The sequence below is a fragment of the Helianthus annuus genome, chromosome 17 (assembly GCF_002127325.2).
Source record: "Helianthus annuus cultivar XRQ/B chromosome 17, HanXRQr2.0-SUNRISE, whole genome shotgun sequence".
Classification (NCBI taxonomy): domain Eukaryota; kingdom Viridiplantae; phylum Streptophyta; class Magnoliopsida; order Asterales; family Asteraceae; genus Helianthus; species Helianthus annuus.
The window spans coordinates 44,863,251-44,876,780 of NC_035449.2; the positions used below are offsets into that span (position 1 = coordinate 44,863,251).

Here is a 13,530-nt window from a genome sequence, read left to right on the forward strand (position 1 = left end):
TAATCTTAGATTTGAAACAATCTCATATTCGCTTTCCCTACTATCAATCAAACCCATTGTAGTAATTAGGGATGTGCATTTCGGTACCAATACCAAAAAATGCTAGGACCGAATGGTACAATACCGATTAGATTTCGGTAACGACTTTTTGACATTTTCAGTATCGGTATAAGTTCGATACGGCCAAATACTTACTTTTAAGAATTTCTAGGGCCAGTACTTTCAATTCGATACCAATCATCCTATTTACCGACTTTTTAACATTTTCAGTATCGGTAAAAGTTGATACGGTCTAATACTCGATTTTAAGAATTTCCAAGACAAGTGCTTTCAATTCGATACCGATCATCATATTACCAATAGATTGTCCATGTAATCAAAGCCACTCATCTCATATAATCATCGGATTTCTCTACCGTTATATATTTGTACTTAGACAAATGTCCTCACACACATTGCACAAATTTCTCAACTTTTTATTTATTTTCTTCACCTCGTCATATATCCTCTCCTCTCAAACTGGTTTCTTTCTGCTACACAACAACTAATTCTTCTTCTTTCGAACCTTCGATCTAACAACAATTCACCTTCTTAATCTCCATATGTGCTCAGATCTGCCCTAATTACATCCTCTAGGGTTACTTCACAGGTTACAACACTTCCAATTTCATCATAATTTGATTTCAATTCACGATTAGTTTCACAAATTATGGTTTGATTTTGCAGATATGAAACGATTACGAGATGATGTGATTAGTAACTCGCAGATTAAGAGACCTTTTGCTCCTTCACGTGGAGAATCGTATGGATTATGATACTGTTTTTGAATTGTTTCAATTTTGTTTGTTTGATTGTGTGCTGTATTTATGTTTTTGATGATTTGTGGTTTGTTGTTTTCTTCATGCAAATATGTGCTTTTTGCCTAATTGTATGTAATTTGAATCCGATTGTAGTTTTGAGCGATTAGGTTTGAGTTAGGTGGATTAACATGTAAGAATCACATGATTAGAGGATTAATTGCTGTTTGATGTTACATTTAGCAGGAATTTTGATTTGACTTTTTTCTTTTTACTTATTTTATGTTTTTAGCTGTAAGCCTGTAAGTTTCGATGATAGCTGATAAATGTGTAGGCCTTATGCACAATAGGGGGGGGGGAGGATAGTGCACCGTCCTCCCAACCGCCGGAGTGATCCCACTCCGGGAGTCGCTACCGGACCAAGCTAGCTCCGCGGTGTGACTATTTTGACTTGGGGAATGGAATGAAATCTTGTTATACAAATGCTTAGGGCATGCTGTGTGATATATTCCCTTGGGATCACTTGGTATAATTCATTAGTAGACATGTTAATTGGCTGTATATGTGCATACAGGAGAATGCTAATTTGAAATTTATAATCATTGAGTAAATACTATTCATTTTGACAGCTATCTTTTACCTAGTCATCAGAATCTGATAATTCTGGGTCACATGTAATCCAGAATCAGTATGATAATATTAGTTTATATCAACACTCGAAACTTGATTAACGTGACTTCAAATACCAATATTCACTATAAATGCTCATCCAAATCCCTAAAAATTAGTTGCGAGAACTGGTTCTACCGGTTTATTTTCTTATATGATATACTGTGTTACGTTTCTTCCAAAAAGGATCCTTTTTACACCCACTCTCATCTTGAAGGTATGGCCCGCCCCAAGTCCCTGGAGGAGGCGGCGGTGGTGGCGGTGCTAGTAGTGCTCAGAAACTCACTACCAGTGATGCTTTAACATACTTAAAGGAAGTTAAGGAGATGTTCCAAGACCAAAGAGAAAAGTATGACATGTTTCTTGATGTTATGAAAGACTTTAAAGCCCAAAGGTACATATATTCTGGTCAAAGGGTCAACATTACTAAGGTTTTTAATACTTGTTCTCCACATCAACATACAACTCATTTGACAATTAAACTTTTGCAGAATTGATACTACTGGGGTGATAGCAAGGGTGAAAGAATTGTTCAAAGGGCACAATAATCTAATTTTTGGGTTTAACACTTTTTTGCCCAAAGGTTATGAGATAACTGTTATTGATGACGATGAGCCTCCACCGAAAAAAACTGTAGAGTTTGAAGAAGCTATAAGTTATGTAAACAAAATAAAGGTGAACCCCACGTTCTTTTTGGTAAAAGATAAAAAAAGAAGATAATTTATATGTATTTGTTATTTAATTCTGACTTTGTTCTTCTCTTGTTGCAGAAACGTTTTCAAAACGATGATCACATTTACAAATCATTTTTAGACATCTTGAATATGTATAGAAAAGAGCACACGGGTATCAATGATGTCTACCAAGAGGTGACGTTCTATACTTCTATATGCTTTTGTATATGCATATATAATTTCATCTTACATATATGTATCGATGTAGGTTGCTACACTTTTTGATGATCATCCGGATCTTCTTGATGAGTTCACAAGATTTTTGCCGGATGCGTCTGCTGCTGCATCTGCGCATCGCGCTTCATTTCTCAGGCAATCATATAACTCTTACGATGAACGAAGCTCGGCTATGGCTCCACTCAGACATAGGGTAACTTATCGTATATCCACTTTTACTCTTCGGGCAAATTTCATATAAAAGGTAACCGGCTTTCAAACTTTATTAGCAACGAGGGCGGCGAGATAGGCTAATTCCTCCACATGGAGAGCGGGACCCAAGTGTCGAAGGGCATGAAATGGATGATGATAAAACAATGATAAAGAGGAAAAAGGAGAGCAGGGATAGAAGACCTCGCGATCAGGATTTTAAAGACTCTGGCATCGATCACCGTTTTGAAAAAAGGAAGTCTGCAAGAAAAGCTGAAGATTTTGGAGTGAATTCGGGCTTGGCTTCATACGATGATAAAAATGCAATAAAAAGTGAGTACTGAATGCGCCTTTTTCTTGCGTTTTCGATTTAGAAGATAGTTATGCCAGACTTCATGACTAATGGTATTTGACTATTTGACTATATGTTGATTGTAGGTTTGTACTGCCAAGAGTTTACTTTCTGTGAGAAAGTGAAAGATAGATTACGTAATTCAGATGATTATCAAGCATTCTTGAAGTGTCTACACATTTATAGCACAGAAATAATTACAAGAAAAGAATTACAGAGCTTGGTATAGATTATTAACTTTTTAAGTCGTCTTTATTGTATGAATTTCTTTTTTGCATTAAGAAACTTCTCGTTTCTGTTTCAGGTTTCGGATTTACTTGGAAAGCACCCGGATCTTATGGTAGGATTTAGTGAATTTTTGGAGCGCTGTGAAAATATAGGTGGTTTTTTTACTTTTTTTTTACCACATCTATTGTTTTATGTTTTTTCTTTTTGAGAATCTTTTAACTAAAACTTTTTGTTTATAGATGGATTCCTTGCCGGGGTTATGGACAAAAGTATGTCGTTATTTTCCATTAGTTCGCCTCTTTTTATTCAATTTGCAAGTTTTCAAAATATATTCTGCCACACGTTGCAGAAACGTTATGGAATGAAGGGCATGCATCAAAATCAACCAAAACAGAAGAAAAAGAAAGAGAGCATAGACGTGAAATCGATGCTGCTAAAGAGGACATGTACAAAGAAAAGTATTGGGGGAAATCTATACAAGAGCTTGATCTTTCTAATTGCCAGCGGTGCACCCCTAGTTACAGGCTTCTTCCTGATGATGTGAGTCTCGTAACAAAGTCAAAACAGGCTAATTTGACCCGGAAACGTACTTTTTGTTTCTTTAAAGTTTTCAAATACAATTGGTGTATTAAATATGGTTAGGAGGTTGTATGCGTTAAAAATACAATTCAGGCGGCTATCAACCTTTTTGATGGGTCTGGCCGTTTGACCTGCTTTGTCACTGTAGCTAATAGTGGGTGATTTGGCGTTGTGTAGTATCCGATTCCATCAGTAAGCCAGAGATCAGAGCTTGGCGCTCAAGTACTTAATGATGTGTGGGTATCTGTAACTTCTGGCAGTGAGGATTATTCTTTTAAACACATGCGTAGAAATCAGTATGAAGAAAGCTTGTTCAGATGTGAAGATGACAGGTAATCTCTCTATCTCTAGAAAAGAAATAAAAGAAAGATTTAGCAAAAGGTTTGTTTTTCTGCATCTGGATTCAAAAGGTTTGAAATCTTGCCATTTTCATCCAACTCGCTAACTCCATCCATTTTTTAACGTTAAATGAGGGGCATTTCCATCTTTTTAGACATTTTTTTGTTAAATAAAAATTACTATAAGAGATAGAGATCCACCTTCGTTGACTTTCTCCCCACCCAAACCCTATAAACATCACAAAAAATGTCTAAAAATCCGAAAATACCCCTGAGTTAACGTTAAAAAATGATGGGAGTTAACGGGTTGGATGAAATGGCACGATTTCAAACCTTTTGGATCCAGATGCGGAAAAGCAAACCTTTGGACGAAAGTCGCAAAAGTAGACAAACTTTAGGGACAAAAATGACATTTTACTCCTATTACATGACTTCTAACATTGTCTTTTTTTGTTTCTCTACCCTTGGTAGACGGTAGTGATATATTTAATGCATAAAACATTTATATAATTTTATTCAAGGGATTCTATTCTCTTTGAATTATGTTTGACACACTAATAATTTATTAAGAAGTAGTGACTTTACAGTTTACATTCTGTTTTAATGATGTTTCCAGGTTTGAGCTAGATATGTTGTTGGAATCCGTGAGTTCAACTGCTAAACGGGCAGAAGACTTGTTAAATAGCATTAACAACAAGTCAGTCAGTACCGAGGTTCCTATCCGTATTGAGGCCCATTTCACAGGTAATTACTAACAAGCCAACTTTTATACAAAATTCTCTATTGAAATAATGGTTTGTATTTTCTATTAATTCTTGTGGCTATGTGTAGCTCTGGATTTACGGTGCATTGAACGTTTATATGGTGATCATGGTCTCGATGTGATGGATATATTACGAAGAAATCCATCTCTCGCGTTGCCTGTTATATTGACCCGTTTGAAACAAAAACAAGAGGACTGGACAAAATGTCGATCGGATTTTAACAAAGTTTGGGCTGAAATATATGCAAAGAACCATTACAAGTCACTTGACCACCGTAGCTTCTATTTCAAGCAACAAGATTCCAAGAATCTCAGCACCAAATGTAAGTCGGTTTTTTCTAATCATATATATGTAAAACTAGTGGGTTCCCACCCGCGCTCCGCAGCGGGTTCGAAACGTAGATAAAAATAAGCAAATCGCTAGAGTTAAAGTTGTTTGATGTGTTAGTTAAGGGGCTAAACATGTCATTAATAAAGTTGAGGGGCTAAAATTGTTTATTATTAAAGTTGAGGGGCTAAAGTTGTTTATTATTAAAGTTGAGGGGCTAAAGTTGTTTATTATTAAAGTTGAGGGGCTAAAGTTGTTTTAGTTGAGGGGCTAACGTTGTTTATTATTAAAGTTGAGGGGCTAGAGTTGTTTATTATTAAAGTTGACGGGCTAAACATGTCATTATTAAAGTTGAAGGGCCAAAGTTGGTTGATGTGAGAAAATCACATATTTATATTTATAGTATATATAATTCTCACTTTTCTTGTCTTTATGAGCAGCCTTGGTGGCAGAAATAAAAGAGAGAAAGGAAAAAACCCAGAAAGACAACAATCTGCTACTGAGTATTGCTGCAGGAAGCAGACACTATATTACGCCTAATCTTGAATTCGAATTCATTGACAACGACATTCACCAAGACGTATTTAAACTTATTAAATACTCATGTGATGAGATGTGCACCACCAAGGAACAACTGAACAAAGTTTTTAGGTTATGGACAACATTCTTGGAGCCTATGTTGTGTGTTCCTTCTCGTCCTCACAATTCAGATAGTGCTGAAGATGCTGAGGTGTCTACCGCTGGACCCGAAGTTAATGAAAGTTCCTGTGCTGCTGAAGGTGTTAAACAACCAAAACAGGTCAACGAGGATCAAGTAGATTTAAGCAAGAATGGTTTAGTCAATGGAGATGTGTTGACCAAGGAAAATGGCGGTTCTACTTCACCCTCGAAAATTGAGAAGGAAGAAGGCGAGTTATCACCTATTAATGATTTTGACGAAGTTAATCTTACTGCCACAAAGCATAGTGGAGATGCTGATGCTGATGACGAGGACAGTGTGAATGTCTCTGGGGGTGCTAACGTTAATTCTGGCAGTGAGTCAGCTGCAGAAGATTGCTCAAGGGAAGATCATGAAGAAGATGGTGACCATGATGATCTTGACGGCAAAGCAGAAAGTGAAGGGGAGGCTGAAGGGATAGATGATGCAAATTTTTCCGGTGGTTATGCGACGTCTTTGCCGCCATCTGAGCAGTTTTTGCTGTCGGCAAAACCGTTGACAAAACGTGTGATAATAGATTCTCCTTTACCTGATGCCAAAGGGAAAGACTCTCATGTGTTTTACGGAAATGATAGCTTTTATGTCCTCTTTAGGCTTCATCAAGTAAGTATACAGTTCCTTTTTTATATACTGTCTGTTACTTATTAGTAGACCCGTTTATTGAACAAATTAGTTAAATAAGTAAACATGCCAAACTAGTTAGCCTCTTATATTGCTGTCCAAAGTAGTTGGATAAGTAGGAATGTAGGTTTTTGTAATTATATTTAGGAAAATTGGATTAAATAATCCTAACTATTACCTATTGGCCAGCAACGGTCCCAACTAACTAAATGTTTTGTGACAGTTCTAACTTAAAACCTATTTTCTCCCAACGAGCTTTTTCTAAGTGAGGTCTAACCCGGTTAGTTTTAGATGACGTCGACCATAAGCAGTCATGTCATCAAAACTTTGCCACATGAGCACAGCCCACCTCATCAAAACATTGCCACATAAGCAGTCCATGTCATCAAAACTTTGACTTTTTGCCACATAAGCAGTACACATCATCAAAACTTTGACTTTTTTGCCACATAAGCAGTCCACATCAGCAAAAAAAACTAACGGTGTTAGACCTCAGTTAGAGAAAGCTCGTTGGGAGAAAATAGGTTAAAAATTGGGACTGTTACAAAACATTTCGTTACTTAGGACTGTCGTCGGCCAATAGGTAATAGTTGGTATTATTTAAATCCAATTTTTCTTATATTTATTGTATAGATCATTAATGGTTTTTTATAAAACAAAGTGTTGATGGGTCATGGGTCAGCCAGACCCGTTTTGACTTGTCGTTAAATTTACTCATTTTGACAGCTATACATTTTTTTCTTTAACATGATTACTATCTTGGTTATTTTTCCAGGTATTATATGATAGGTTATTGTCAGCTAAACTAAATTCGACATCTGCTGAAATGAATAGGAAAACTTCAAAAGAGGCTTCCCCTCCTGATCTGTACTCCAGGTGGTTCAGTTGGAATACATTAAATCAGAATTATACAATTTTTTAATTAATACATGTTATTGTTCGTTATAGATTTATTAGTGCTCTATACAATTTACTTGACGGGTCTGCTGATAATGCAAAATTTGAAGACGACTGTCGGGCTATTTTAGGAAATCAGTCTTATGTGTTATTTACATTGGACAAATTGATTTATAAGCTTGTTAAACAGGTATATGCTTGGGGCACCTACATTTTCTCTAAAATTATATGATTATGTTTCTAATTTCAAGGGTTGTGACTTCTAAATACTAATTATATGATTATGCATCAGCTTCAAATTGTTGCGGATGATGAAATGGACTACAAACTTCTTCAACTATACGAGTACGAAAAATATAGAAAACTCGAGAAATTTGTTGACTCTGTATACTATGAAAATGCACATGTTCTTCTCCATGATGAGAATATTTACAGATTCCAATGCGTAAGTTTTCTTTCAATTTAAAAACTCATATTGACTAATAAGCTATTATTTACTAATTATTTTTATTTATCATTTTTTAGTCGTCTGGTCCATCTCATTTGACCATCCAGCTGATGGACGATGAGAATGAGAAGGCGGAAATGGTTGCAGTTTCTGTGGATCCTAGTTTTGCAGCTTACCTCCATAATGATTTCCTTTCAGTAGTGACCGCGAGAAAGCAATCTGGCGTTTTGATGCAGAGGTATGTAGATTGATTTATTAGTTTTTCTTAGTTAACAAAGATTTCTAGAATTTTGTAGTAGATACTTTTTAGAGAAAATAACGGAAGTTGGCATTCTTTATTGCGTTCTAAATCTGTAGTCATGTTAGAACAACTTTACGCACAATGCCTCTACTTTTAGTCACATATCTATTTTTACGCACCTAAATATATTCATTTTATGCGCGAATAACGATACGTACGCGAATCTCTATGCTGTATGTTGTCGCGTATTACATTAGTTTAAGTTAGGATACGCAAGTAAAAGTACGCAGTTGTGTTACGCATGGCTAAATGAGTAATTTCTTTCTGACATGGCTATATAGGTATAAAACACTTACGGAAATGATTAATTTGGTGATTTTCACTATTTTTAAATTAGTTTGAGAGGATGATTGATATGACAGTTTCTAATATTTGTGCAGAAATAAACGACACTTTTCAGACTTAGATGAATCTAGTGTCATGGAAGACGCTCATGTGGTCAACGGGTTGGAATATAAGATGTCTTGTAGTTCTTCAAAGGTACATATCTATTTACTAGTTTATATTTATGCATAATGATTTGAATATCATTTTCTTTTTATTACGGTATTTAACATGTAACCTCATCCCACTAATTAAAATAAATGTGTATGGCTAGAATTTGATTTATTGGTTTTTACACGGAGGTGGTTTTCATTTGATCCCTCCCCTATGTATATGATTTATAAATATTCGAGTATCTGCAGATATCCTATGTTTTCGATACAGAAGATTATTTCTTCCGTGTGAGAAGAAAAAGGAGAAAGCGATTAGGAGATGGATCATCATCACGTAATCAGGCAAAAATAGAACGATTTCACAGATTCTTATCAGCATAAACATGAAGGTACATATCCTTTTGAGATTGATTATTTTTTTACTGTTTCTTATTAAAAAAAATAAATGATTAAATGGGATGTTATTTTGTTCTGGTTTTGTAGAATTTAGCCTAGAAAAAACTGCTACCTAACTCAAGGTTTCTTGCGGGTTAACATAAAAGGAGAAATGCAATGTAAACAATGAAGGGAGGTTAGATGTGTAAATAGAGATTTAATTGTGTAAAATGTTGTTTTGCAACTCAAGGTTAAAGTGTTTATAACATTACAATCTCAAATACAAGGGATGTTCTTTAGAGTTTATTCCTAAATTTACGCTTATTTCTCAGTCGCTTATTTGGATCATCTGCTGGCGAATTCCTGCCAACTCTCAGTCTTAGTCTCTCACAATCTGCCAAACACTGAGTCAACTGATCTGATGGCAAACCAAACAGGTTGGGCTACGGGTCAAAACAGGTTCGGTTTAGAACAGATTTCAAGCAAAATGAGTTCGGGTCAAAACGTGTCTTTTTTTTTAAAAAGTAACAATTTGGATCAGACCAAAATGGACTCGGGTTAAAATGAGTCGTTTTTTAAATATATCAAATTAGGTTATACATTTTTTGCGGGCGTTAGGGGTGTGAGGAGATGGAAGTGGTGGTAGCGTCGCGGTGGTGTCAGGTTGGCGGTAGAGGCAGCAAGAATGGTGACGAATGCGTAAGTTGTGACAGCGGCTCACAACGTCTTCAATGGTGGAGATGGGTAGCTGATGGAGACGAACAATAGCCACACTGGTGCTAACCCGCCTGCTTTCGTTTTAAGTTAACAAGTTTTACAACAATAGAACCTTTTAGTCTGTTGTCTAATTTAACTAGACACAATATGACATGTTCAATGTTATAAGATCGGGATTAATCCCTTATTAAATTTCATCTAGTCGGATCTAACATTGGTACTCGGTTGAAGGGCCAAATTTGGTCAACGTTTTTAAAGTATTTGAAAAATAATACTTATTAATCCAATTTGAATAATAAGTTTGAAAAATTATATAATATAAGTTTGAAAAGTTGCATTTAAAAATCCAATCCGAATAATCGCTAGTTAGTATTCCACCATCTTATTGGCGCATAGCAATTTTGCAACCATGCAAGTGTCTAATTTAAGTTGATGTGAATGAACCTATATATAAATGATTTTTACCCATATTTATTTTGCCAACTTGCCAGATCGCCAAAGCAATAATATTTTGCCTACATTATTGACTAGTATGCAAACACAGACAATGTTGAGCCAATTGACGAGTGTCGAACCATCCTAGGTGGGAGCAACATGGTTCATGCGTAAGGGACCGATCAATGGAGCAAGAAAGGAAAGGGATGAAAGTTGGAATGTAAGCTAGAATTGTAAACAAGAGGTATTAAACTATAGTTGCAGGCCTCTTGATATTTTTTTTTTTTTTAAATCGTAATATACATATGAGCAATAAATAGGAATTCTCTTAAGGAGAAATTGTGGAGCTTTTCAAATTTCCTCACTACAAACCCATTGCACGACTTACTCAAAATTTCAAAACATGTATGTTCATAAGAACTCGATAATTCATGCTAGATTTGTCCCTGATCAACAGTCAGGGTGGATATAGCCTTTGAATAGGGGTATCCCCCGGCCAGCGCTACCCTTGACGCTCGGGCAGTAGTGTAAATTTTGGAAAAATTTGACGTTTTTCTGATTTCGTTGCCCCTAGAGAATTTTTTTTAAAACGTTGTCCCTTAACGTTTTTTCTTAGATCCACCACTTTCAACAGTGTTCGGTAAGACAAGACACTGAACCTCTAGTATCAACTTTTCACCACCACCAAGTAGACGTCTAATATCGCTCTTCTTTCTAAGTGGCGGTGGCGATATAAGATAGAAGATAATAGCTTATGGAGAAACTTGATTTCGACGCTCCATTTTACGCCCCACTATGGTCGGCCTTGCCTCAAAAAAAACGCTCGAAGTAGAAAACTGTCTTGCAGTCCATAATGTCTCGGTCGGCGGTCGCCATGGCTATTCGAGGTCAACTGGGAGATGATGAAAAAAAAAATTCGTTTTTGGCTTGATTATTGGATTGGTGATCAGCCTCTTAGAGACCGCTTTCCAGTTCTTTTTGGGTTGGAGACAGAAATATTGCAAAGTGAAGGAAAAATTGAAGACTATGGAAGGGTCCAGATGTTGTTTGTGGTAATGGAAGTAACTGGAAAATCTGGTGAAGAACATGGATGTTGGTAATGGGGCTGATAGATGGAAGTGGATACCGGACCCGTCGGGAATATTATTTACGGTTGCCTCCATGAAGAATGATTTTTTTTTGAACGGCCAACGAATCCTCTAAATGGGCTACTGGCGAAATTCACCACATCGGGATACACTCACTCACATAGGGCCGAAGTCCGTGAATGTTATTCCAAAAAATCAACCAGAGGCTGAAATTAAAAGGTGGGCCCGGAACTCTTGGGCTCCGCTTAAGATTAAATCGGTTACCTATTGCGGATGTTTTATCGAGACGCGGAGTGATCTTTTGGAATTCGGTGGATGAATCTTTGGACCACTTATTTATCTCTTGTTACATCGCGGCTAATGTGTGGCAAGGAATAAAGTCGATAGTGCAGTGTCGAACCTATTATTGCCTTTTCAGTCTGTGATCTTTTGGATGTCTACAAGCTTGTGATTGGCTCGTCGAAGAGAAAGAAAGCGTTGCAAGTAATTGTTATGGACTTATGGTGGCATGTTGGATTCTTTGGAAGACGCGGAACAATATTATTTTCTACAATGGTGCTTTCAAGTTGGACGACATTATTAGAGATATCAAAGCGTATAGTTTTCTTTGGATTAGAAACCGGGCGAAAATCTTAGATTTGGATTGGGTAGATGAATTGTCTTTGATTTCTAATCGTTTTATGTTTGTTGTTTGTTGTTTTGTTTCACCTTGTCTAGCTACTTGTTAGCGGGAAGGTTTCTAATAAAGTTTGTCGATAAGAAACAACCATAGAACTATGTTCAATAAAAATGAGTTAATGCTTTTAAAAATAAATAAATAAATAAATAAAATATTAAGTGAATGATGGTCTACCGTCTACGTAAACTAGCCAACTAGGAGTGTATAGTGTAGGACTGCATATTCAAAAGTTGTTGCTTCATATCTTCTTTTTCCGATTGTTTATATTTTACTCCTCTTTCTTACTGGTTCAAAGTCTCTTAATGACTTAGCACTTAATGACACCGAGGTTGTTAAACAATCCTTAAGGGGGACCGACCGATAATTTCGATTATACTTTTGGTAAACTAGCCAACTAGAGGATACGGCACCAGTTAGAGTAGTGGAAACTCTAACTGTGGAGGGGAGGAGAGGAAGAGGCAGACCCAAACTGACATGGGATGAGCAGATCAGGCATGATTTACTAGAGTTGCATCTTTCTGAGGACATGGTCCAAGATAGGACTTCGTGCAGGCGTAGGATTAGGGTTAAGGACCTCTAGAGGATATGGCAGTAAGCTCTTAGGTGTATTTCAGGGTCGTAGGTTTTTCTTATTCTTTAAGTGACTTTTCCAATGATTGCCTTCTTATGTTTATGCACAAATGATGTTGTATACAATTTTACATGATTTACAATATATTGTGCCACTCTGTTCACTCTCTTGGCATGGGCGACTTTTTATTCTACATTCTTTCTATATTCTTTGACTTGGTGTATTGGTTTGTCTTTCGTTTTCGAGTCGATGGTCTCTCTGGAAGCAGCCTCTCTATCCCTATGGATAGAGGCAAGGTCTGTCTACATCCCACCCTCCCCAGACCCTATAAGTAGCTTTGCTATTTGTGGGATTTACTGGGTATGGTTGTTGTTGTTGTTTACCTTCTTTTCTTTTAGTTATGGAGTTTTCTAAACTGGTGTTCTTCGTATAATAAATTAATAAGATTTGGGTTATTTGGTAGGTTATTAATGATTTCACTAAAAAAAACTATACTTAATTAAGTCACCATTAAGTGTGTTTGGTTCAAGAATACATTTGAATCAATCCGTAAGTCTCTTATCCATTAAGTTTCGAAAATGATGTTTCATGAAATTTTACCCTTTTTATTCATTCACATGTGTTCATAACCCTTAGTCGGCCACTCACGCACCTCCTCCTCGACCCACCACCACCTCCTCCACCACCAACCAATCAGGCTGAGGTAAGTCAGTCCTCTTACTGGTTCAAAGTCTCTTAATGACTTAGCACTTAATGACACCGAGGTTGTCAAACAATCCTTAAGGGGGACCGACCGATAATTTCGATCATGCTCATTTCTCTATACTTTAATAACTCATACATGGTCAAAAACTTCAATATACCTTTGTTGCTCTTGCTTTTGGCCGGAAAATTTTTCCTATGAGTTTTTTCACCCCCCCCCCCCTTTGAGTTCGGTCTCCGCAAAACTCGAAAACTGACCTTCTAAAACCGGGACCAACCGAAACTGTATAGGCCATAAATGGTCCGGTCCTCGGTCGTAGTTTTCACAGTAATCCGCGTCAGGCCAGGTTTTTGCCGGATCAGTACACTTAATCCAAGATGACCAGC

At 36.7% G+C, this 13,530-nt stretch overlaps 1 protein-coding gene across 2 annotated transcripts in view; it reads left to right on the forward strand.

Annotated features, from left to right (window-relative positions):
- The first annotated feature begins 440 nt into the window (after positions 1-440).
- Positions 441-13,530, forward strand: part of LOC110921400 (paired amphipathic helix protein Sin3-like 1) — a 57,755-nt gene continuing 44,665 nt past the window's right edge. The window contains exons 1-22 of one of the 2 annotated variants that reach the window (XM_022165720.2): positions 442-649; positions 727-802; positions 1,684-1,860; positions 1,958-2,141; positions 2,237-2,335; positions 2,409-2,570; positions 2,647-2,899; positions 3,005-3,141; positions 3,223-3,298; positions 3,386-3,415; positions 3,496-3,686; positions 3,903-4,057; positions 4,680-4,807; positions 4,895-5,149; positions 5,595-6,475; positions 7,269-7,369; positions 7,442-7,580; positions 7,683-7,835; positions 7,916-8,076; positions 8,520-8,619; positions 8,826-8,965; positions 9,060-9,282. In XM_022165720.2, the coding sequence (XP_022021412.1) occupies positions 729-802; positions 1,684-1,860; positions 1,958-2,141; positions 2,237-2,335; positions 2,409-2,570; positions 2,647-2,899; positions 3,005-3,141; positions 3,223-3,298; positions 3,386-3,415; positions 3,496-3,686; positions 3,903-4,057; positions 4,680-4,807; positions 4,895-5,149; positions 5,595-6,475; positions 7,269-7,369; positions 7,442-7,580; positions 7,683-7,835; positions 7,916-8,076; positions 8,520-8,619; positions 8,826-8,957 (3,588 nt within the window). In that variant the 5' untranslated portion in view covers positions 442-649; positions 727-728 and the 3' untranslated portion in view covers positions 8,958-8,965; positions 9,060-9,282. Of the gene's footprint in view, positions 650-726; positions 803-1,683; positions 1,861-1,957; positions 2,142-2,236; positions 2,336-2,408; positions 2,571-2,646; positions 2,900-3,004; positions 3,142-3,222; positions 3,299-3,385; positions 3,416-3,495; positions 3,687-3,902; positions 4,058-4,679; positions 4,808-4,894; positions 5,150-5,594; positions 6,476-7,268; positions 7,370-7,441; positions 7,581-7,682; positions 7,836-7,915; positions 8,077-8,519; positions 8,620-8,825; positions 8,966-9,059; positions 9,283-13,530 lie in introns of those variants that run through there. The other variant, XM_035987009.1, reaches the window with a different exon arrangement.